Source organism: Artemia franciscana, chromosome 10 (assembly GCF_032884065.1).
Source record: "Artemia franciscana chromosome 10, ASM3288406v1, whole genome shotgun sequence".
Taxonomy (NCBI): Eukaryota; Metazoa; Arthropoda; class Branchiopoda; order Anostraca; family Artemiidae; genus Artemia; species Artemia franciscana.
The window spans coordinates 8007040-8030812 of NC_088872.1; the positions used below are offsets into that span (position 1 = coordinate 8007040).

At 34.2% G+C, this 23773-nt stretch overlaps 1 protein-coding gene across 1 annotated transcript in view; it reads right to left on the reverse strand.

Moving 5' to 3' along the window:
- Positions 1-23773, reverse strand: part of LOC136031729 (vesicular glutamate transporter 1-like) — a 185317-nt gene that overhangs the window by 137592 nt on the left and 23952 nt on the right. The window contains exon 2 of the mRNA XM_065711436.1: positions 22739-22929. Within this exon, the coding sequence (XP_065567508.1) occupies positions 22739-22788 (50 nt within the window). The 5' untranslated portion in view covers positions 22789-22929. The remainder of the gene's footprint in view (positions 1-22738; positions 22930-23773) is intronic.

A 23773-nucleotide genomic window follows, 5' to 3' on the forward strand; every position in this document is an offset into this window, starting at 1 on the left:
TTATTTCGTTTTTTCCTTCTACTGGCCATAGTCCGGTTTGTTTCTTCATCTTTAAATTTTATTTTTCTCTCTCTGTTTTCGTCATGGCAGGCCACTTCGACTTTAAGTCTTTTATTCAAACTCCGCCAATTTCCAAAAAAATTAAAATGCAATCATTTCAAATTTAATTATAGCGAAGATTAAACTTAAAATATATACCTTTCATATTCCAATAGCAAAAACGCCAAGCGTAAGTGAAAGTCACAGTCCTTACCGTTCATTTTCTAGCAATCGACTAGTGAATTAAGAACAAATATGTCCAACTCCTTGTCTGTCTTATCTTGAACTTGTAGAAAAGTCTTGAAATAACATTGTTAAGGGCTGACTATAAGACTCGAAAAACGAGCAACAAAAAATAGGTGTGTGACCTCTTCTATGTTCAACCTTTTGCTATCGATGATAATGATAAAACATGAACTAGTATACTTCATATACTTGGAATAGCTTAAAATAGATTGTACTCAATCTGTTGGAGGGACCGAAGCAATTGACTTTTAAAAATTTCGACACCGGCTAAAAGACAACGGGCTACCCTCCCGTGGCGTATTTTTAAAAATATCGACGCAATTGACTTTTTAAAACTTCAAAACCGGCCAAAAGGCAACGGGCTACCCTCCCATGGTGCATTTTTTCCCCAAGCACCCCTGTAGCCCCCAAACCATTAGATGTTTAGAGACGGCCTTGTGCAAAGAATTATAAATAGGTACTAAGAATATATCTTCGAGGGAAATTGCTCATTAGGTCTCTGGGACAAAGAATTCAAACTATGGAAATAGGCATAGTTCCCTATTTCCAAACTATGGAAATAGGCACTCAATCTGTTGGAGGAACCGACGCAATTGACTTTTTAAAATGTCGAAACCGGCTAAAAGTTAACGGGCTACCCTCCCATGGCGTATAAATAGGTACTAAGAATACATCTCTGAGGGACATTGCTCATTAGTTCTCTGGGACAAAGAATCCAAATTATGTAAATAGCCATAGTTTGGTCTTATTTCTTCAAAGATACATGATAGTAGAGGAGATAGGCATGTTGCACCTTTTTGAAAAACAGGATCATCCAAAGAATTGAAATATGTGTAGGAGTAAAGGCTAAAATCGGGCTCACGGTTCCTTCTGTACTTCACCCTTTCATAACCTTTTATACAGGAAAGTAAATATGTTGTACATTAGTTACGTAATAACTTTCGACCTGTACGACTGGATAACAATAAGGTGGCTTTTGAAATCTCTGCGCAAAAACAAGATAAGGCCTTAGTAGATATCAAACGAGTCAAGCACAAGCTTTGGACTTCTTCGATACAAAACTGAGCTATTCTAAGCTGCAGGATTTGAAAACATGACTGTAGACTGACTCTGACAAAAAAAAATCTAGTAAAGTATTAGTTAAACTTCATCTAATGAATGGAGATCTAGAGAGGGATTATCTTTACATTGTTATTTTTATGTATTTGAATTTTGAATTTCACTTTTTACTTTTGCTTAAAATACTTTTTTTTATGTTTGATATTGGACGTTTGTTCTTGGGTTGTTGGAATTAATAAATCTTACCTTATCCTTGTCTCGTATTTTTTAATTCTCTTTTAACATTCTTTTATAACCTAAACTAAGAAAACAATAACACTAAAAAATAAGTATGGTCTTCCCCCTTCCCCCCATTAACATACAAAAAGGCTAAAAGTTCCAGTCCAGGTCCAGCTTTACTATTAATTAAATAAAAAAAAACTAGTTTTTTTAACTGAAAGTAAAGAGCGACATTAAAACTTAAAACGAACAGAAATTACTCCGTGTATGAAAGGGGCTGTTCCCTTCTGAACGCCCCGCTCTTCACGCTAAAGTTTAACTCTTTGTCTCAATTCTACTTTATTGAACAGTAAAAACTTTAGTGTAAAGAGCGGGGCGTTGAGAAGGAAACAGCCCCTTTCATACACGGAGTAATTTCTGTTCATTTTAAGTCTTAAAGTCACTCCTTACTTTCAGTTAAAAAAACTAGTTTTTTTTTATTTAATTCCTGAACGTTTTCGAATTAATGCATGTTTGATTTTAGCTCTCCGCACATAAATTATTAAAATGAAATTTGCATATTAATTCTTTTTTTGGCTAAATGGATTTCACTTAGTTTTGATCAGACGATTTTGAGAAAAAGGGTGGGGGAGAAGGCCTAGTTGCCCTCCAATTTTTTGGCTACTTGAAAAGGCAACTAGAATTTTTAATTTTTAACAAACGTTTTCATTAGTAAAAATTACACGTAACTTAAGAACTAACTTACGTAACGAACTTTTATATTCTGATATTTTTATTATGTGTATGAGGGGGGGTTTTCCCCTCGTTAATACCTCACGCTTTACACTAAAGCTTAAATTTTGTCCCAACTCTTTAAGAATGACCCCTGAATCAGAAAGGCCGTAAAATAAATAGTTGAAATTACTAAAAAAACTTTAGCGTAAAGAGCGAGGTATTTAGGAGATGAACCCCTCATATGCGTAATAGTCTCTGCTCGTTTTAAGTGTTAATGTTGAAAAAACTTTTTCATATTTATTTTTTCCTTTTTTTTATAATAATGCTAGAAGTTCTTGCACCCCCTTCATGGAATTTCTCTTCCCCCATGACATATTCCTCCAAGGAAAGATCCTCCCACATGTCCCCCTCCCCTCAACACACCCCCCAAACCAAAATAATCCCCCTAAAAACGCCTCTACACTTCCCAATAACCATTACTGTATATAAACACTGGCCAAAGTTTATAGCTTGCAGCCCCTCCCCCGGGGACTGTGGGGGAGTAAGTCACCAGAAAGACATAGCTATTACGGTTTTCGACTATGGTGAACAAAATGGCTATCTCAAATTTTGATCCGTTGACTTTGGGAAAAAATAAGCGTGGGAGGAGCCCTAGGTGCCCTCCAATTTTATGGCACTTAAAAATGGCACTAGAACTTTTCATTACAAAAGCAAAAAAAAAATAAAAAATAAACACGCTCCCGTGATCGGTCTTCTGGCAAAAATACGAAGTTCCACATTTTTGTAGATAGGAGCTTGAAACTTTTACAGTAGGGTTATCTGATATGCTGAATGCGATGGTGTGATTTTCGTTAAGATTCTAAGACTTTTAAGGGGGTGTTTTACCCTATTTCTAAAATAAAGCAAATTTTCTCAGGCTCATAACTTTTGATTAGACGGACTAAATTTGATGAAACTTATATATTTAAAATCAGCATAAAAATCCGATCCTTTTGATGTATCTTTTAGTATCAAAGCTCCGTTTTTTAGAGTTTCGTTTACTATTGAGCCGGGTCGCTCCTTACTACAGTTCGTTACCACGAACTGTTTGACTAGAGAAAGTGCTTAAAATTGAAGCTTTATTTTGCCTATTTACTGTGTATAGGTGAAAGGAAATGAATTAAAAGTAAGAAAACAGCAAAAACTTCTTATTTTAGGATATCAAAACTAAATTAATCTCACAGGGATCTTCGTCTTTTTTCTTGAATTAAATAAAAAAACAAGTTTTTTTAAACTGAAAGTAAGGAGCAACATTAAAACTTAGAACGAACAGAAATCACTGTTCCCTCTGTTTGAAAAAATAGAATATCTTTTTTTTTCGTTTTCCTTAGAGATCAAACAACAATTAAGGCTAAACGCAACGGAACCCTTCTGAAGATTAAATTAAAAAAAAAACAAGTTTTTTTTTAACTGAAAGTAAGGAACGACATTAAAAATCAAAACGAACAGAAACTATTTCGTATATGAAAGTGGCTGTACCCTCCTTAACGCCTCGCTCTTTACGCTAAAGTTTGACTCTTTCTTATAAATCTACGTTTTAAATCAATAAAAAAATTGAGCGTAAAGAGCAGGGCGTTTAGGAGGGGACAGTCCCTTCATATATGGAATAATTTCGTTTTAAATTTTAATGTCACTCCCTGCTTTCAGTTAAACAAACACTTGTTTTTTTATTTAATGTCTGAACGTTTTTGAATTAATGCAGGTTTTGAATTTGCCTCACCGTACATGAATAACTAAAATGATATTTGCATATTAATTATATTTTTTTTGGCTAAAAAGCTTTCTCAAAACTTTGATCGGACGAATTGAGAAAATAGGGGCGGGGGATAGGGCCTAGTTGCCCTTCGATTTTTTTTACTGAAAAAGGGAACTAGAACTTTTAATTTTACTTACGAACGTTTTATTAGTAATAAATATACATAAATAGCAAATTAACTTACGTAACGAGCTTCTACATTCGTATAATTTCATTAACTGTATGAGGGCGTCCACTCCCTCTTCAATAACTTGCTCTTTAAGCTAAAGTTAAAATTTTGTTTAACCCATGAAACACAAAGGCCGTTTAATTAGAATAAATGACTCTTTTGAAGTTACTAAAAATACTTTAGCGTAGAGAGCGAGGCATTGAAGAGGGGACGAACCCCTTCATATGCGTAATAATTTCTGTTCGTTATAAGTTTTTATGTTGCTCCTTACTTTTAGTTGAAAAAACATGAATTTCTATTAAATTTCTTGTTGTATTTTGAATAATTCTGATATATTTTGGAATGTCCTGTTAGGGCTTCTCTAAATCTAATCTATGTTTTATTAACAAGGATGAATAATATGATAATTATAACAACTGGGAACAGAGAGTTGAAACCTTTAAAATCAAGCTAAATCACAAGAATTGACAAATTTTTTCACGCAGGATTATCTCAGCGAAAGTCGATTGTAGAACCCACCAAAGCATATCCCTTCCTTAACAACGTTCAAATCTTGCTGGGATCTCCCCAGACTAGACGGCGCCGACTGCCAGGAAGCTAAGATCCATTCCAATTTCTTATGGCTCTGTAAGGAAGGGAGAAAGTATTTCTCAAGTCAGACCTTGACTGGAGAAACAACTTTCTTAAAGCTTGGCAATTACTGTCAGTGAAATGAATTCTTCTCAAGAAGTTGGACTCGCTTTGCTTTTCAAATAAAAAGGAAAGTGATGAAAATGAAGATATCTTAGCAAACATAGTGTAATTAGTATTATTGCTATTATTTCCGGGTCTATTTTATGATCAGGTCTGTTAATGTGAAATCTAAGGAGTCAATTTTTTCTACACACCCTATCTTGCGGGATGATTATTAGGTTAAAAAAAACTACTTTCGGTGTTTGATTTCATTTTTTTCGATTTTATTTCTATTTTATGATTCTGTTTATGATATAATTTTTATGATATAATTTTATTTATATTCATTTTCATTTGTTCTATTTTTCGTGTGATACTGAATTATAATGTAATGTACTATTGATATATATTAGAAGCGAATTCTGTCGGTAGGCAAGTTTTACAGCATAAAATATCGTAGAAAATGGTTTGAAATCAATACTTCGTTTCTCTGGTACTTCCTTTATATGTGAAATTATGTAGATTTGATTGAATTGCATTAATTCAGTCTCATTGATAATATATTGTAAGTATTACAATACTGATTTGATTCCACGGACTGTTCAGAGGCATAATGGTCATTTGATATCAAAATATGTTTAGTGAAAACGCCAAATTTCTAGAGATCACACCTTGTAGCTGTCAGATTAGATAAAAAAACAGTTTTTCAGACAGGGTATTACACCATTAATAATTCAGAAATCATAGTAACGAGCACATATAAGTCCAATTCATAGTTATCGAGAGTGATGAAATGAAACCAAGAAAAACATTCAAAGAGACATTACCAAAGTTTTGTGCAATATGTTATGAAGTTCTCCTGTAATTTAGAACAACCTTCCTTAACTGAACACGGTGGTAATGTTTCCCCATTCTAATTATACTCATTTAATTCCTCGTTTAATTTTTGGCCTTCGGCTGGCGAAAATGTATTATTTCTCTTTTTGTTCGTTGCAAAACAGTTTAAATTAAGTCCCAGCTACGGGGGGTGGACCAAAGGATCCCCACCCTAGAAAATATCGTGATTTTTTCGTATTTGTGTAAAACACAGCGTTTTTATTTTCCAGGCTGAAATTACTTTTCGAGGAGTTAGGCAATTATTGTCTCTGATACACCAAAATTTTTGCACCCTGAGTCTTAATAACACTTATAATTTACACACCGTTTAGCAGTGCGGTAAATAAAAAGACACTTCGTATTACCAGATTATCAAAATGGTGGGAATGCAATATCTTGGGAACGAATAGAAGCATCATGTTTGAACTTTCAGGGAATGTTGAAAAGGAGGGAGGAGATGGACAGCGAACTACAATCTGAGGTGACAGAGTAGAGCTAAACTAAAAGATACTATTTGTATCGATAATATCAAAATATCTGCAATATCTCAGTAGCAGCTCGGATGTAAAGCTGGAACTTTTAGTTAGTCTTTAAAAAGATGGGGAACTTTGCTTTCACTTAGCGAGTTGGGAAAGAGGAGCTAAACATTTTTATCACCGACCAAGCTAAAAACTTTTTTCTTTAGGTCTCTATGGGGCTGAGAATCATATCATTTTTAAGAAGTGAGGTAACTTAAAAGGCACGATATGATGTTAGGCTATCATGAATGTGTATCTGTAATATCTTTAGAGCAACTTGGGAAATCAAGCGAAAACTTTCAGGGAAGCCTTTCTTTTGGGGGGAGGGGGGCAAATGGACCCTGTATTTTAACTTGAAAAAAGGGGCTGGGCTAAAGTTATTTTGTTTAAAACAGCTTAAAAGCTTTGGCACTTGAACCCTCTATAGAAATAAACTCTATTGATGGTGAAATAGCGATGTAATTGAAGGCCACTACATCTGCACACGTTACATTATGAGGCATACACACTACCTCAGGAACAGCCTGGGAGATTAAGTTTAAACTTCATACGGTAGACGGGGAAAGAAGTAAGCCCCGATGTTTCATTTTGGGGCAGCAATGGCTGTAAGTCTAAAGACGCTGTGTTTATACAAGCCATCATAACGTATCATAACATTATCATAACAATTATTATAACACAATTGCAACGTTCTAGGACCAGCTTTTGGGACACCGCTTAAACTTTCAAGTGGCGCAGGGGTGTGAAGACTCCGAATAGTTTGCGTATAGGGGAGGGGGAGAGGGGAATAAAAACTAGTATTATTGAGTCCCTATTGCATCTAAGACTGTAAGCCTCAATGAAAATTTGATTTTTTATATTTAAGCAATGAAATGAATCAAAATGCACTATGTGGTACTGGGTTATCAAAATTTCGTATCGACAATATTCTGGGAATGGCAAGGAGGGTCAGGTCAAAACGTTCAGGGGAGCAAGGGGACCAAATGAGCCTCAATTTCTGACTTGCAGGGATGGAATATAGGTGAGGAGGCTAAAAAGGATTTCTCCAATCCACCTAAGCCTTTTCGTACTACTAGAAGTACCTTCTGTGCTGGTAACTTATTAACTATTTCCTTTCTACATCTGAGGTTTTTACATATATTAGTTATTGTGTATATTGGTTTTATCTTTTTGTTATCTGTTTATTTTAATTGTAATTTCGGTGTGTTTGAGTTGTTTTAAAAGCTGTTTATTTTGGAAAGTTTTTGGTTGAATTGTATATATTCAGTTTTTTTTAGTTTATCTAATTTAGAACAAGAGTAGATTATACATTTCGCTATTAATCTAAAATTTATTTTTAAGCTCAAAAAATTTCTCGTGTCATTTCTCTGATTGGATCCGTACAACAATTTGTTAGTGTAATGCGTTATTTCGGAAAGGCTAAATTTGAAGGTGGTGTGGGGAATTGGCGAAATAATAAAAAAATGATTTTGTTTGAGAAATATAGGGAATGCAGAATAATTGTAGTAACCCAGAAAAATGAAAGGGCATACCTCCTCCCCTCTTATAAATACTTGCAAAGGAATGTCATTAATTTAACAAAAATTGTTTCGACTTAAACCCTAGCTGTTCAACCCTAGCAATTCATTCATGAATTATAATCATGCAACAAGCAGAGATCAACATCGCGTAAGGTTCTTGGCCTTTAAAGGACGGGGAAAATGCAAGAGTCACTTAAAGGTTAACTCAGAGAGAGTCGGTAAACAATGATTACAAGAATTCAGGGTCAGTCAGAAAAAAAGACCACAACAACAACAAAAAGAACAATTGCCTAATATTTGTACTCTCCAAATATTATTTGCTTCCTTGAGGACCGTTAACTGTACTGGCAAGGAAGAGAGACACTAAATTTAATCTTCACTGGCACTATTCGATTATTGGTAGTTAAAAGAAATATCACAGAGCAATTTTGCATTCAATTTTTATTCACTTAAGTCAATTGAAAGGTTGAACGTTCCTAAATTTTCTACCAATCCTCACAAAGGTCTATACGCTACTTTGTTTTAATTCCTGTCATCTAACAGGCTTCCTCGTTACTTCACTGCTTCACTTTCTTCATAAGTACAGGGGCATCTGTGGTGCGTGACGCCAAAGGGCAGTATATTGCAGCGTTAGCCAATTTTCTGCTTGGGAAGCCAATAGGGGCTCAATCATAGTTGAGGCTATATCGAAATTTACCCAACTTTTCTGATAGTATTTTATTTATATTTTTAGATAGCCTAAAGTTAACAATTAACTGAAAACCTAGAGCTAAAATTACCAATGGACACGGAGCTTGAACTCTCTTTTTGGAGGTATTGAAGGTCAAGGTATGTATGCCAAATTTAATATTACAAAAAGTTCAATTTTTTAATTCAAATAAACATTTTATTTAGTATTTTTCTTTGTTTAAGCATATTTATTTTCAACATGGAGTTGGAGAATAAAAAACGTTCTTAGACCTCATTTTTAACACACTATGTTATGGTCGCACAATAGTGTTGACTTATAGCGTATGCTTCGAATCCTCTCTGTTCCGTCCCCCTCATCCAGCATTCACCTATGCATAGGTTATTGTGTCGCCATGATAATAAATATTAGTATTAGTATGGATCCCCGTATTCAGCCCTAATCCTAGTATTAGGATGAATTGTACTTTTTTTCTTGTAATCCATGGTGCTTAAAATAAAACAATAATGGTAATTACATTAATAAAGTGGGAAATTTTGTCTATAATGATATGTCATAAAACATATTGCTATCTTTTGCATTTTTAAAGAAAAAAATTGTAGGGAAATTTACAGTAGTTGACGCCCTGGACATTTCCTTATCCATTATTAAAAATTAATAACTTTGAGGACACCATCAAATAAGTCTTTTAATCTATTTTTATTTCTTTTAATCTAAGGTGCTTACAATAAAATAATAATATTTATAATTGTAAGTTGCATTTATCAAGTGAGAAATATCGTCTGCAATGTTATGTCATAAAAAATATTGCTACCTTTTGCATTTTTAAAGAAAAAAATTGTAGGGAAATTTACAGTAGTTGACGCCCTGGACATTTCCTTATCCATTATTAAAAATTAATAACTTTGAGGATACCATCAAATAAGTCTTTTAATCTATTTTTATTTCTTTTAATCTAAGGTGCTTACAATAAAATAATAATATTTATAATTGTAAGTTGCATTTATCAAATGAGAAATATCGTCTGCAATGTTATGTCATAAAAAATATTGCTATCTTTTGCATTTTTAAAGAGAAAAACTGTAAGAAAATTTACAGTAGTTGACGCCCTGGACATTCCCTTATCCATTATTAAAAATTAATAACTTTGAGGATACCATCAAATAAGTCTTGTAATCTATTTTTATTTCTTTTAATCTAAGGTGCTTACAATAAAATAATAATATTTATAATTGTAAGTTGCATTTATCAAGTGAGAAATATCGTCTACAATGTTATGTCATAAAAAATATTGGTATCTTTTGCATTTTTAAAGATAAAAATTGTAAGAAAATTTACAGTAGTTGACGCCCTGGACATTTCCTTATCCATAATTAAAAATTAATAACTTTGAGGATACCATCAAATAAGTCTTGTAATCTATTTTTATTTCTTTTAATCTAAGGTGCTTACAATAAAATAATAATAGTTATAATTGTAAGTTGCATTAATCAAGTGAGAAATATCGTCTACAGTGTTATGTCATAAAAAATATTGGTATCTTTTGCATTTTTAAAGATAAAATTTGTAAGAAAATTGACAGTAGTTGACGCCCTGGACATTCCCTTATCCATTATTAAAAATTAATTACTTTGAGGGTATCCTCAGATAAGTCTTGTAATCCATTTTTTTCTTGTAATCCAAGGTGCTGACAATAAAATGATAATGATTATAATTATAAGCTGTATTAATAAAATGAAAAATGTTCTCTATAATGCTACGTCATAAAACATATCGCTATCTTTTGCAATTTTAAAGAGAATAATTTTGTGGATTTTTACAGCAGTTGTCGCTATGGACATACCCATTATCAAAACTTACCCATATCAAAACTATACCCATTATCAAAACTTACCCATATCAAAACCATACCCATTATCAAAACTTAATAAATTTCAGGGTATCATCAAATAAGTCATGCAGAACTGTCCTCATTTAAGTTCAATTTAATAGGTGGTAAAAACCAGAACAAGCCCAATTTTTGACTGCCATTTTTGAAATGCGAGGAGGGATCTTTGGCCAAAAATTTTATTGTTTATTTTCGTTTCCCGTTCAGTTTTTGGCATTATTCCATTGTTGAATACTGTTTTCTCCGAATGTCGCTCCCTTCTACGAAAGCTTTTAATTATGTCTAAAAAAGGAAATGCTACTTTAATGTTAAATACCACTGTTGGGTTTGTGACAACTGGAGAAAATACTGCATAATCTTTTTATTTTAATTTTGATATCTTAAAGTGCAAAGGAGATCAATAAAAAACGCTTGTGATCTTATATTTATTCTAAGTCCATTCAAACCCACAATTCTCCAAGGTGTTGTCTTTTGTTATTTCAGAATCATGAAGTTTTTAGGGCAGTATCGTAGTTTAGTTAGTGTTGTCTTGTTAAACCGTGAAATTAAATGAGTGAACTAATTGGTTAAATTTAAAAACGCTAATCGTCCTTAAAAATTCACGCATGCTGATTTCTAAAGACAAATACACTTTCAGAGGAAATGTATATCATCTTAAGCTGTATAATGCAGCAGCTTATTGTTTGCTGATTTTTTACGCATTTTTTTCTTTTCTTAATATGACAACCACAACGACAAAAACTGCAAGGCTTTTTATAGTGGTTTTTGTCATTAGAAAACTAATTTCCTGATTTATCCTAGTTTTCAAAGACATACATGGTGATGTAATTTTCCACTTAACCAGTTCAAACAATCAGATTCAATTTTCATTGTCATTGGTACTTTAAAGTCATTGGGAGCCTTTCCGAAGGAATGCATCACCCTTTTTCTCTTATGTTATTTATTAAACCTCAGGCAATGAATTTGATGAAAATCATTCAATCCTATGAGATAGCACACAGTCAATCCGCTCCAAAATTCTGGACATCAGACAATAATTTATAAGGCAGATAAATAATATTTTCAATGCTGATAGGAAAAGGGCACTGAATCCCATGAATCTTGATGAAAAGATCCCTTGCTGAGTCGTCTGACGGGAAATGAGGACAGGGATGTTTCTAAGAAAGCCTAGAAAATACCAGCTTTCCATTCACTCCGCTTTTATCAAAATAGCAACTGAAGATTACTGAGTCCATTTACTAGGAGAGATATTGGTAAGATATGGTTTCCCAGTGCTTAAATAGGATGAAGTATTTAAATACTGTCAAAGGAAAGCAGGGTTTACGCTACTGCTGTGGAGAAGAAGTGTCGCAATAAAAAGGACTTAGTTACAAGGGACCTTCGTAAAAAGATCAAAAATTATGAATGTAGTTAAAGGCTGTCTGATCATGAATACGCTAAGGGAATGATTTATGGGTGTTAAAAAAATATTTATGTTCTCGCAGGTCTAATCTTTAATAAGATTTAAATAAAATTTAAAGTCATGTTGTCTCGTTTCGGCCTAGAAATTTTAGACACATTTTGTTTTTAGTTTCTAGGTAAACTAGAATTGAGTTGCAACATATTCATGGAAAAAATTATTTATATTAAGATTTCAGAGTCGATTCATTCTTTTTTTATATAGTTTCTAGTCAGCTCCAATCTAGGGGAGATAAGACACTTCAACCCTTATTAGAGAGCAAAAGTAAGAAGCCATACAAGAATTTAGCAAAAAATAAGTATAGAGTGGAAAAAAATCAAAACATAGTGTCGCTTCTTTTTGTAAAAAAAATCAATAAAAAGAAGGAATATATCTTTAATTATTTTCATTTGTCTTTCTTACTCTTTGGATGCACAATCTTACGTATGAAGAAAAGATTATGGTGGAGTTTAATAAGTAAGTAGAACAATAAGTAATCCTTCTTTTAATTTATAACTTTGAGCGGTTCGAGAAACAGATGCCTACACTTCTCAAACCACTAAGTGGCAAGGGGTTGGGGCCAGGGGGGAAATTCGCTATGTAGCAGAGGGGGCGAATTCCCCTCCCATCCCTCAGCTTTCCCCACATCTCAGTTCCCCCCAGCCCCAGCTGAAATTTAGTTTCTCTAAAATGTTGTCAAACTTAAGATAAGCCTGCATAATTCAAGCATCCACTGAAACAAGTTATTTTTGTTTAGTACATCTTTACCTTTGTTAAAACTATACGGCTCGTTTTTCACATTTACTAGTTTACTAGTTATACTTTTTACTAAAACAGAGAAATTATCTGAAAATGATCTTATAAAAGGGAAAAAACCATGATTGAAAAAAAACCTAAGCAGAAATAAAACACAAAACACTCTAATTTGAATTCAAATAATGTACTAACAGAACCACACCTCTAATAATCTAAATTAATATATTGGTATTTGTACCTTAGATTCATAATTCTGGTAGCTCACTAGCCCCAGCTTTTCCACTTGAGACATGGCACAAAAAGTGCCGTTTTTACTGCTATTTGGAACTTGCTGATGGTGAAATTTATAGCAAGGACGTAGATATAAGCAATATCTTTTATATGAGCTATCAAAAATATGTTCGAAATCACCACGAATGTCTTTTTAAAATAAACTTTTACTTTTAAGACGAATCGAAATAATAATCAACATTCCTGAATAAGCGTCAGGCGACAATTGTTTCTCACAAGGTAGATTTCTTGTAAGCGCATTTTTAACTTTTAGTTAATATGGTCTGTGGTTCGCTCTTTACTAGGTTGCAGCTACCAATGCAGCCATGATGATGCGTAAATGCGTATAGACTATTATAAGAGAGGACGAGGAGGGCAGATGCTTCAAAGAGTTTATTTTAATGTATAAATATTCTAGCTCTCACTGAGTCTTTAGTTAAATATAGAATGAGTTTTGGGGAAGAGGGATGATGATAGAAATCAATATTTATTCCCTCTTAATCCCTCAAGTATTTTTGTTCCAAACCTTTATCATTTGCGTTAGAGCATGAGGGATAATAGTACCCCTTCAGTTTTGACATCTTACTCTCATGTAGTATAAGGTATTACATTTACCTGCCTATCCCAAGAAAGGTGGAAAAGGCAAGGAAGGTATCTTGAGCCTCACCAGGAGGTTTCTTTGAGGAGGGCTACTGCTACTAGGAGATTTTTCCAGTGATTTTAAATGGTAATATTTTTCTTTTATTATTTATTTAAAATACTTTAATTTTTTTTAAACATGTGCGTACGCTATGTCAAAGAACCCTGTTGTAGAGACCGCGATAGCTTCAGCCGCTTGAAAATTGAAAAGCCACACTGAACCTCCGTCCATATAAACAATATTACCCCTTCCTCTTTACTCAAAATTCTTTAGTAAGAACATTATTAAGTACTTATTCAGAAAAATTCTGATGATCAAAAATTTGCACTGAATAATCAAATTTTGTCAAAAATTTTCCTTGCAATCCAATATTTTGATTCTCAGCAGAAAACTAAAAAGCGGGACGCTATCAATTAAATCACAATTATTAAAATGCCCAATTTATCAGCAAGTCCCACATTATTGGATAATTAAGGAGCAGCATCAGCCTCACCAACAACAACATTAACAAACAGAAATTGCTTCATATATGTTGGCGCTGCCCCCTTTTCAACCCTTCACTCTTAACGCTAAAGTTTGCCTTTGTATCCCAATTCTTTAAGAACGACTACTGAAAAACAAAGGCTGTTGATTTGAATTAAGAATTTTTTTTAAAGCACCAACAAACTTTAGCGTAACAAGCGGAGGGTCGAGGAAATGGTGGCCCCCATATGCAGGAAATTGAGGAAATATAGTAGGCCCTCGTACAGAATAATTTCTGTTTGTATTAGGTTTCAATGTTGCTTCTTACTTTCAGTTGAAAAAAAATGTTTTTTTTTTCTATTTACTTCTCCAAAAGTGCAAAGTCTGTAGTTAGAGCTGTATGAGCTTGAGATGCTTTTTTAGTCGAGTATACAATTAAGTGAAGTTTTCTGGATTTCATTAACACAAATTTGCTTGAAATCGATAGTAATCGGAGCATACTTATGTTCCTGAGATACAATTTGGGTCCTAATTCTCAAGATAATAAATCTTAAAATCCTGAGATTTTCAGAAAAAAGGCAAGATCTTGCGACAAATCGGCGTGAGTATTGTTATCTGCCAAAAGATAAATTGTAGAAATTTGGCACTCCAGCTTTATTTTCTTGAAAATATGCAGAGTTGGATTTTGTACCTTAGTAGACAAAATGAGCTCTGTTCAGTTAATTAATTTTACGTGAATCATTTTCCTTTCTTCCTCTTTAGTTTTTCTTAGCAATTTTTGATGAAGTTAACAACGGTTTAATTTTTTTCTTGCGATTTGCCCACAATACCGTGCATAACCCTCGTACCACTTCTCTTTTCCCTAGTGAACATTTACCCATCTCCGAACACGCCCCCAACGTTCTGTTTCAAGAAAAATCCCCCTTTTTGCCCCAATAATTGTTTTTACTGAAAGATATAGAAGAACGTTCATCCCTCAAATAGTTGAAATTTTAAATCAATACACCCCCCCCCCTTCTCAACTATTCTTTTATCTTAGGGTTTTACTGTTTATTTTGCAATTGCGAACTATGAAAATCTTGCTAGCTAGACTTTTGTTTAAATTTGTTTTCCCTGTTTTAAGTTTATCAGTTTTTATTGTTTGACTTTTTATCCATTGCAATTTTATGATTTTGTAGTGACGCTAAAATGCGAATTTGGCCCTTTCGGGCTTATGATAGCCGCTTTGTTGAAATAAATCTTATCTTATCTTATTTGTATAATTATTGAACAAAGAAATTCACGGTGCCACAATTAAAAAAAGGAGAAACAATCTATCACTAGTTAGAACCTTTCTGTGTACTAGTTACTAGGATGTGTACTAGTAAGTGCACTAGTTAGTACACTAGTTAGAACTCTTTCTTGTTTAAGGGGGAATCGCTACTGAAAGCAAAAGTTACAAGCTGTATTTTACGATTTTTGCCTGAATAGAATTTTATTCCAAAGACTTCCCTTCTCAAATTAAGCTAAAGGAAAGCCGCTTTTCCCGATTGAATCCTTCTTTGACAGATTTAATAGGAGGATTTAGAAATCCAATAAAGCAGTTCATTACTGCCAAATTCCTAATCTGCTCTAAATTATCTCCAAAGGGAAGATGTAGAATTTAACAGATGAATGGAAACTAATCCTATGCAACAGGAGTAATAAACTACATAATTTGAATATAACTTACTGCTCGTCACCCTGAACATTTATTTATAAGATAAACTTCCTCCTTAGATGGTGAGGGAAAGTGAAATAGCACGCTATAAGATTTTGTTATACACTTTACTATAGAAGTCATGTTTATTTGGCTTACCCAGGAATAGCTTTTATTCTTAGACAATGATTTCTAAACAAAATGTGCTTTTCTGGCTATGGTTGATAAAATTTGCCAGACCACAGGCTGACAAAAAGACAAAAGCCTATTTAAAAAAATGGATTTAGGATCAAAAGTAAGCATATAGACACGTTTTAGCATTACCCGAACTGAAGATAAATAAACCATAATGTGAACTCTGGGAATTCGGTTATTCTCTTTATACAATTGGAAATTTCAATTTATGATACAAATTCTAAAGCTATTTTATAGTCCTAATACTATCAAGATGGCTTAACTTTGAACTTTTCTACAAAATAATCATGAAATGTCCCTAAAATGCTTTATTCTTATCCTGTAAAAAGTGTCCTTAAATGGTTTACTTTTACTTGATTTATCTGTACTAGTTTTATTGATATATGTTAGACACCCCGTATAGAAATAGTTTGGTTAGTTTTAACTTCCAAATTCGCTCTTCACTTCCCTCAGAAAGTAGATGGCGTGACACCACCTAAGTGTGCGTTGTGGACGACTGGCTCATTACTTTCTACCAGCGTTACAATAAAAACAAATAAATAGAAAAAACTCAATGCGCTGTTTCAGTTTTTATTAGTTGCGGAATTGTCCTTTCTTGGGTTGGAGTTCTTATCTCTTGGTACTCAGGGCTTAAAAGGAATATTTTAAACCTCCATCTTCTTCTTTTTCGAATATAAATCCTGCTGGCCTTGGAGTGAGAAAGTATTGAGTTTTGTTCTCTGATATTTTTAATTATTTTGAAACTCATAACAAAAGCAGCTTTTTAGTAATCTTTTATTTATGGTTTGTCTTCTTTAATCATATTTTTCTTTCTTTACAGATTGTATGAAAATGTTAGCTTTCCGTTTTGCACTAGCAATGGCTTAGTGGAGGTCTTTGCCGAGATATCTTCTTGACCATGGTTACCACTGGGTTTTATTCAATTTATTGATTTTCTTCAATAATTTAATGATTGATGTGCTAAATCACTAAATCACTAAACCACCCATTGTGATGAATCACAATGGGTGGCAGGCCTGTGCTTGGCTTTTAGTTCTAAGCACTGGCTGAAAATCACCCTCGTTTAGCGTTGTCTTTTTAATTTTGTTTGTTTGTAGTAGTGCGTCATGCAAACATACTCAGAATGGTCTCAAGGCGTATTTGACGTGTCTTCATTCCTTATTTACTCCTTGTTTCTTGGGGAAGGGATGCGTCTTTTATTGCATATGTGTTCCAAAGCTAGTGTAACAGAAATTATAATTCCCTCTTTAGTCTGCCTATAGCCATGATTCCCAACGTGACGTGCAGATTCTACCGGTGGGCCATGCCAAAATTTTGGTGAGTCATGGGCAGGACGTGCACCCTTCGGCCGAGTATACTTTAGAGCCTTAATTTTGAAAAAACCTACATTTTTCATGTGATTGACGTTAAATTCAAATAAATTTAAAAAGTTAAATGCATAAGAACTTCAGAGTGTTGAATTAAGAAAATATTTTACAATAGTATAAAATGTGCCTGTAGGATGACCCAAAAAAGACCTGAAGTTAATGACCTTTCAAGCTTCTTTCACGTGAAAAAGGGGGACTTTAGAAATGCCTAGATGGAGCATGACCCAAATTCAGTTGGGAATCACTGGTCTAAGGCTAGAGGCCTTTCATTTATTTGTAATAAACCTGAAACCATAGTTATTTGTCTTTTGGGCTATTTCAAATAAAGTCGCTACCTCAAAATTTTGATCAGAAGCATTCAGGGAATAGATAGCTTGGGGATTGGATGCCCTAGGATTACTTTTGAGTCTTAACAAGGGAACTAGAATTTTCAAGATCAAATAGAATGAGCCTCTTTTGAAGTTTATACGACTAACCCTTCCATAAAGACCTCATATGCTAGCAAAGAGCAAATTGCACAACTGACAGCCCTTGTCCCAGGGGCTTTGGCGAAATTTCCAACCCCAGTATAGTTACTTAACACTTGGACTCTTTTCAGCAAAATGGCTATCTCAAAACTATGATCGGACACATTGGAGAAAAATAGGGCGTGAAGGGTTGCCCCCCGATCGCTTTTGACTCTTCAAAAGGGCTATAGAACTTGCAATTTTAATTCGAGTGAGCTCTCTCCAAAGCTTGTGCGACCATACTTTCCATGTGATGTTTTCAGTAAAATGTCTCTAAAATTTTCAGTAAAGTGCAAATTATTTTTGCAACTTGTATTAGTAGCAGTATTCACGTGGTAGCAGTAGTAATATGCATATATTGCCTTTTGACTGATTGAACATTGCTTATATCATACCCTGCAAGTTTCAATTTAATTTGACATGCTGTTCTAAAGATAGAGCTGATGTGGTGTTTTGAGATGCAGTACGCAAACAGCGTAGTATTTTGATTTATTTAAATATCTCTCTCAAATTTTCCTTAAATTTACACTTTGGTATTGTTAGCCTTTGTTGTAGTCGTAGTGGAAATGCGAGTAGTAGCTGTAGTAGCAGTAACATTGGCGGTGTTAGTAGTGGTAGTAGCAGTATTGACGTGGAACTATTTACTTTTGGTCATTTTATCATCCCCCTCATCATACCATGAAATCTTCAACTTACTACTTTAAATCAGTCCTGAGATACGTCCTTTTGACAAGCAGTAAGCATGCACTATGAATTGATTTAGTTCAATACAATCCTCAATATTTCTCAAGAGCTTCACCTGAATGCCCTTGGGCTTTCTTACACAAAAGGTCCAACATGCCTCCCGCCCTTTCCTGGCTACGGATACCGTATGTAAACAATCTGTCGATTATATAGCTTGCAATCCTTTTGCCAAGGGATCTGCAAGGGTTTTCATCCCCAGAGCTATAGGTATTGGACCTTTCAACTATGATGAACAAGTTGGTTAACTCAAAATTTTGGGTGAAAGGTGCATGGGAGGGAGGAGGTTTCCCTCCAATCACTTTGGACTCCTAAAAAGAAACTAGAAATTTCAGTTTCCAATCGAAAGAGCCCCTTCTGAAGTTTCTACGGTACCTCCCTCCATGCGAAGTGCCTTGATTAAAAAACAATAAAAATCACAATAGTACTTTGTGCCCACTTTGCTCTTTACTTGGCACTGCTATTGTTTTGCATAAAATTGTTATTTCTGCAATGTGAGGGGTGCTATCTTAATTCAACAACCATATACTCTGCTTAGTTTAATTACACTCCTTCAAATAATGCGTCTTGGGGGGTAGCCCCCCACTCTCATAATTCATTTGAAGTCCTCTTATAAACAGTTCTTGAAAGAACTCCCAGAGAACTAGGTCTAACATGCACAATTGGGGCCTTACATTGCCCTTCTTCAAGTCAATAAATCTGCTAGCCACTGACATTAAAATATAGTTATATAATGCTTTATTGCCCATAACCTTATTCTACATACTATCCATAATCGCTCAAGGTATCTGGACTGTGTGTAGGTTTAAGAACAAATGTACTACCGCGGGAAATAATAAAATTTGGAAGTTTTTAGTTTTTGTTTTGGGTTTTTAGTTTGGGAAATTTAGAAGTTAATAGAACTTCGTAAGAAATCAAAATATTATAAATTTAAAAATATTTGTCGAATAGTCCCAATTGTCTAAGCAGGTGACTATAGCAAGCAGGGAAAGTGGAGGGAGGTGACAACAGGCTGTGTTTTGCGATAGTTGAGAACCTAAGCGAGGGGTTAGAGTTGACAATCGGCTCCTCCACGGCAAAGAACCGACTACACATATTTGTTCAGACTCAAACTTGCAAGATAATGGAGGAAAAGAGGGGCTATATGGGGTGAATCTCTGCCCAAAAGATCACCTAAGATTTTTCACCGTTTCCACTCCCCCTGAAGCTCAAAAGATAGTAGAGGGTGATGTATGTGGCGAGACTCGCCCCAGAGGATACTTAATATTTTCACCCTCACTAACTCGTGAAAAGCTCATAAGAAACTATGTTAGGATACATAAACTAAAACGTAGATGACTTTAGTGGCAGAAACAGGTGATATAATGGTAAGGGACAAAATCAATTCCTGAGAGTCTTTTGTCATCATTTTTCATCAGCACTTAAGTAAATCAGACGCCATTCATCAATTTATAATACACAAAAGCCTAAGAAAGTTCCTAATCGGTTTAGAAGTGATAAATGCTTCATCAGAGCTTCAGTTGTAGTTTAAGAACTAATTTAGTATAATAAGCTGTCAGAGAAATTGTATAGTCAATGATTATCAAACGAAGGTAATAGATGAACAGCGTATATTCTTTTCTTTTCTAAAAATGGGGAAATTTGAATTGAAAGCATAAGCACAGTTCCTTTATTTAGGAGAAAATTATAAAACGTATTTTTGGGACGGCAACAGCATTTCATATAGGATCTCCTAATAGCATCTTTTTTTGCATCTGTAGCCTCTATACCATACCTTCAAAATAACCTTGAATAACGATATTTGTTGAAGTATAGGCTAAATTATCCTCCGTGCAGGCATGATCTGTTACTTAAGTGCACACTGGTCTTTCTCTTAGAAGAATGGGGGATTTTACTTTTGTTGTTTTAGTTGTTTCAGGTTCGTCGTTTTCTAAATTTCCATATGGTTTCTTGAATTTTCGCTATGGGTTGAATTGATTACATTTCTTAAAGAAAAAATAAAACATACCTCTTCTTTCTTGTGTTTTTTTTTTGGGGGGGGGGGATATTGACCAGATCGAATGATTTACTGTGTTATGGGGGAAGCTTGGGGTTTACCCTCCCCCCTGAGCGTAGATTTTCCCAAATTCCAGGGTATTTTTTTATAAAAACTATGGAATGACCCTACCCTTGCCTTTATAATTGGCCCTACCCCGAACAGAATTCCTGTGCATATGCCTGATCGAGAATACACTAATTTTTGGTACAGTTGCTTTTTGAGTTGTTGATATTTATGGAGACTCAGGAGCTTGAAGGCTCCTTACTGTGCATAAAAATAGTATGGTTTTTGTACGAGGATGATCCAGTGAATCCAACTCTTGTTAAGATTGGAGAGATGCCCAGTGGCTCTAACACCTCCTTCCTCACATACACACATTAACCGAACAGAATATACACTAAATGACCTTTTTTCTCATAAGCATTGCTGTGCAAAAGTTAAATATTGATTTAAAGTCTTATTTGTGGGGGTGGTAGCCCCAATTACATTTAGAGTGACCCTGGATATTCTTTTAAAACAGAAAAATAAATAAAAACGTTAAAGAGCGAAATTAAAGCTTAAAGCGAAGAGAAATTATTCCGTATATGTGTTAGCAATCCCCTCATTTTCACTCTTTATGCTAAATTGCATCTTATGTATGTATGTTTCATATTTTCAACAACTGGTGACCAGACTACAGAAGAAAACCCACGGAGTTTCTTTATTCATTTGTTTTTTTTTTATTCGTTTTTTTTTTTTTTTTTTTTTACACAGACAATGTGGTCATCTTGCTTCAGTTTTTTGAGACGATTAAAAAGCAAAGCTATGCCACCCCTAATGTTGTGGTTCACTTGCTGGAAAAAGTCAATTCGATCACTGAACTTGCAAAAAGACTCCCACCGTGAATTCAATTGCGTTTTTGCACTGTTTCAAAGATTGTGGTACTGTGAGCTTCATTTTCTCCAAAGATCCTTTGAGCAGCTGTGCCGTGGTTACGGCACATGGTTACGTGGTTACGTGGTTACGGAATATCTGCTCTTATTGAAGGGATTTTGGAACAAATCGACCCAATAGGTGAGCTTGAGGAAGATATTATGAAGCTGTGTTATGGGATTTTGACCACCTCATATAGAAAATCAGAGGAATTTTTGTGGTTGAATGACCTCTGCGTTCCCCTGTTCTCTCGCCGGAAAATACTGAAGATCCTTCCTCTAGCAGACCACTGCTTTGCCTGACATGTGAAAAGGTGCATTTACCAGTGGTCCTCAAACTCTGGACTTCAAACTTTGTGGAAGATGCATTTTCTTGCATGAAACACCATAATATAATAAAATTTTAAGTTCTAGAGTGTTCCACCCCTCGCAAGCAAGTGCTGTTGGTATTTTTCGAATCAGCATTGTCGATCCCCGTACCTGCCCCATTCCGTCGGGGTATGTATCACATTTTCAATACCTGGCGACCGGACTACAGAAAAAAACACCATGGATGTTTATTTATTCATTTTTTTACTTTTTTTCGGGGGGTAACCGTATCAAACCAAAACTATCGACAAACTAAAACTAGAATATCGACAGAAAGCTCATTAGAAAATATATTAACAGTTCAAGTGCTTTTTCTAAGTGACCAAAAAGATTGAAGGTGAACTAGCTCCTCTCTCACTCACCCTTTTCTCCAAAGACATCTGATCAAAATTTTTAATTTTTTTCTTAATAAACAGTTTGAAACATACTTTTTAAGTGTAAGTAAGAAACAACATTTAAACCTAAATTAAACGGAAATCATTCTGTAAATGAGAGGGGACAGCCTTTGCCTCATCTATTGACCATTGCGTTAAAGTTAGACTTCTCAATTATTTGATTTTGCAATTAATTGAATTTGTGTTAAATTTGCCATAAATTTTACAATTAAAATTTATTGCATTAAAGAAATTCAACATTGCTGACCACTAGGTAATTGTTTCGGTACAATAGCACCTTTCATGTAGGTTAATGGTTAGATTTTTCAAACAATAGCAAGAGCCATAGATGGAAAACATCTATGCGAGCAAAATGACACCTGAAATCGCTTTTCGACGCTACTCACGAATATTTCCTATTCAGTTATCTTTTCTTTGTGAACTCAGAATAAATAAATATTTCTCCCTCTTTCTCCACACTTCTCTTAAGTCATTTGCTCTTTTTTCATAGGGGGGGGGATCCCTGAATAGTATATACAAATTCGCGAGTGTCATCGTTGATACAATTTCGAATAAAGAATTTTTCTCACCTGCCAAATTTATCCACCATCTTGTCTTTAATAAAAGACAAAGACTCCATATTATTCTAGGTGTTTTCGACTTTCGACCAGACAAGAGTCTATAAGCACTTCCCAATTTAACGCTTGGCTAGCGATTCTGCTTTTAGAGTCTTCTTAACTTAACATTATTTTTCTTGTACTTCTTCACTGAGGGATATCACCTAAAAAAAGATACTTTTGAAGAAATTTTGTAACGGCTACAATCAATTTGTGTAACAGCTAGCTACAATCGTAAACATTCTAAGATGCTGATTTAAAAAAAGTATATGGAAACTTTGATTTATGATGGATCAAAATTTTAACGGAAGATAAGGAGTGACGTTAAAACTTAAAACGAACATAAATTATTCCGTATATGAAAGGGGCTGTCCCCTCCTCAACGCCTCGCTCTTTACACTAAAGTACGACTCTTTTTCACAACTCTACCTTTTAAAACAATAGAAAACTTGAGCGTAAAGAGCGGAGAGTTGAGGAGGGGACAGGTGCTTTCATATACGGAATTATTTCTGTTCGTTTTAAGTTTTAATATCGCTCCTTGCTTTCAGTTAAACAAACTTGTTTTTCTAATTAATTTCTGAACGTTTGTGGATTAATGTAGGTTTTGAATCTTACTCACCGTACATAAATAATTAAAACAAAACTTGCCCTTTAATTTTACTTTTTTTAACTAATAATAACCATATAATAACCTAAGTTTGGTTTTTGTTCCAGTTATTTAAGAATGACTCCTGAATCACAAAGACTGTTTAATTAGAATAATAGCCTCTTAAAAAAAAAAAAAAAAAAAAAAAAAAAAAAAAAAAAAAAAAAAAAAAAAAAAAATAGTGTAAGAGCGTGGTATTGAAGTGATGCAATCCCACTCGTATTTGTAACATTTTCTGTTTGTTTTAAGTTTTAATGTTGCTCCTTACTTTCAGTTGAATAAAACTTGTTTTTATATTCAATTCACACGAAGTGCCGGTTCAAAAATGTTAATCAGCAGGACAATCTTCCAAAAGCAGTTGT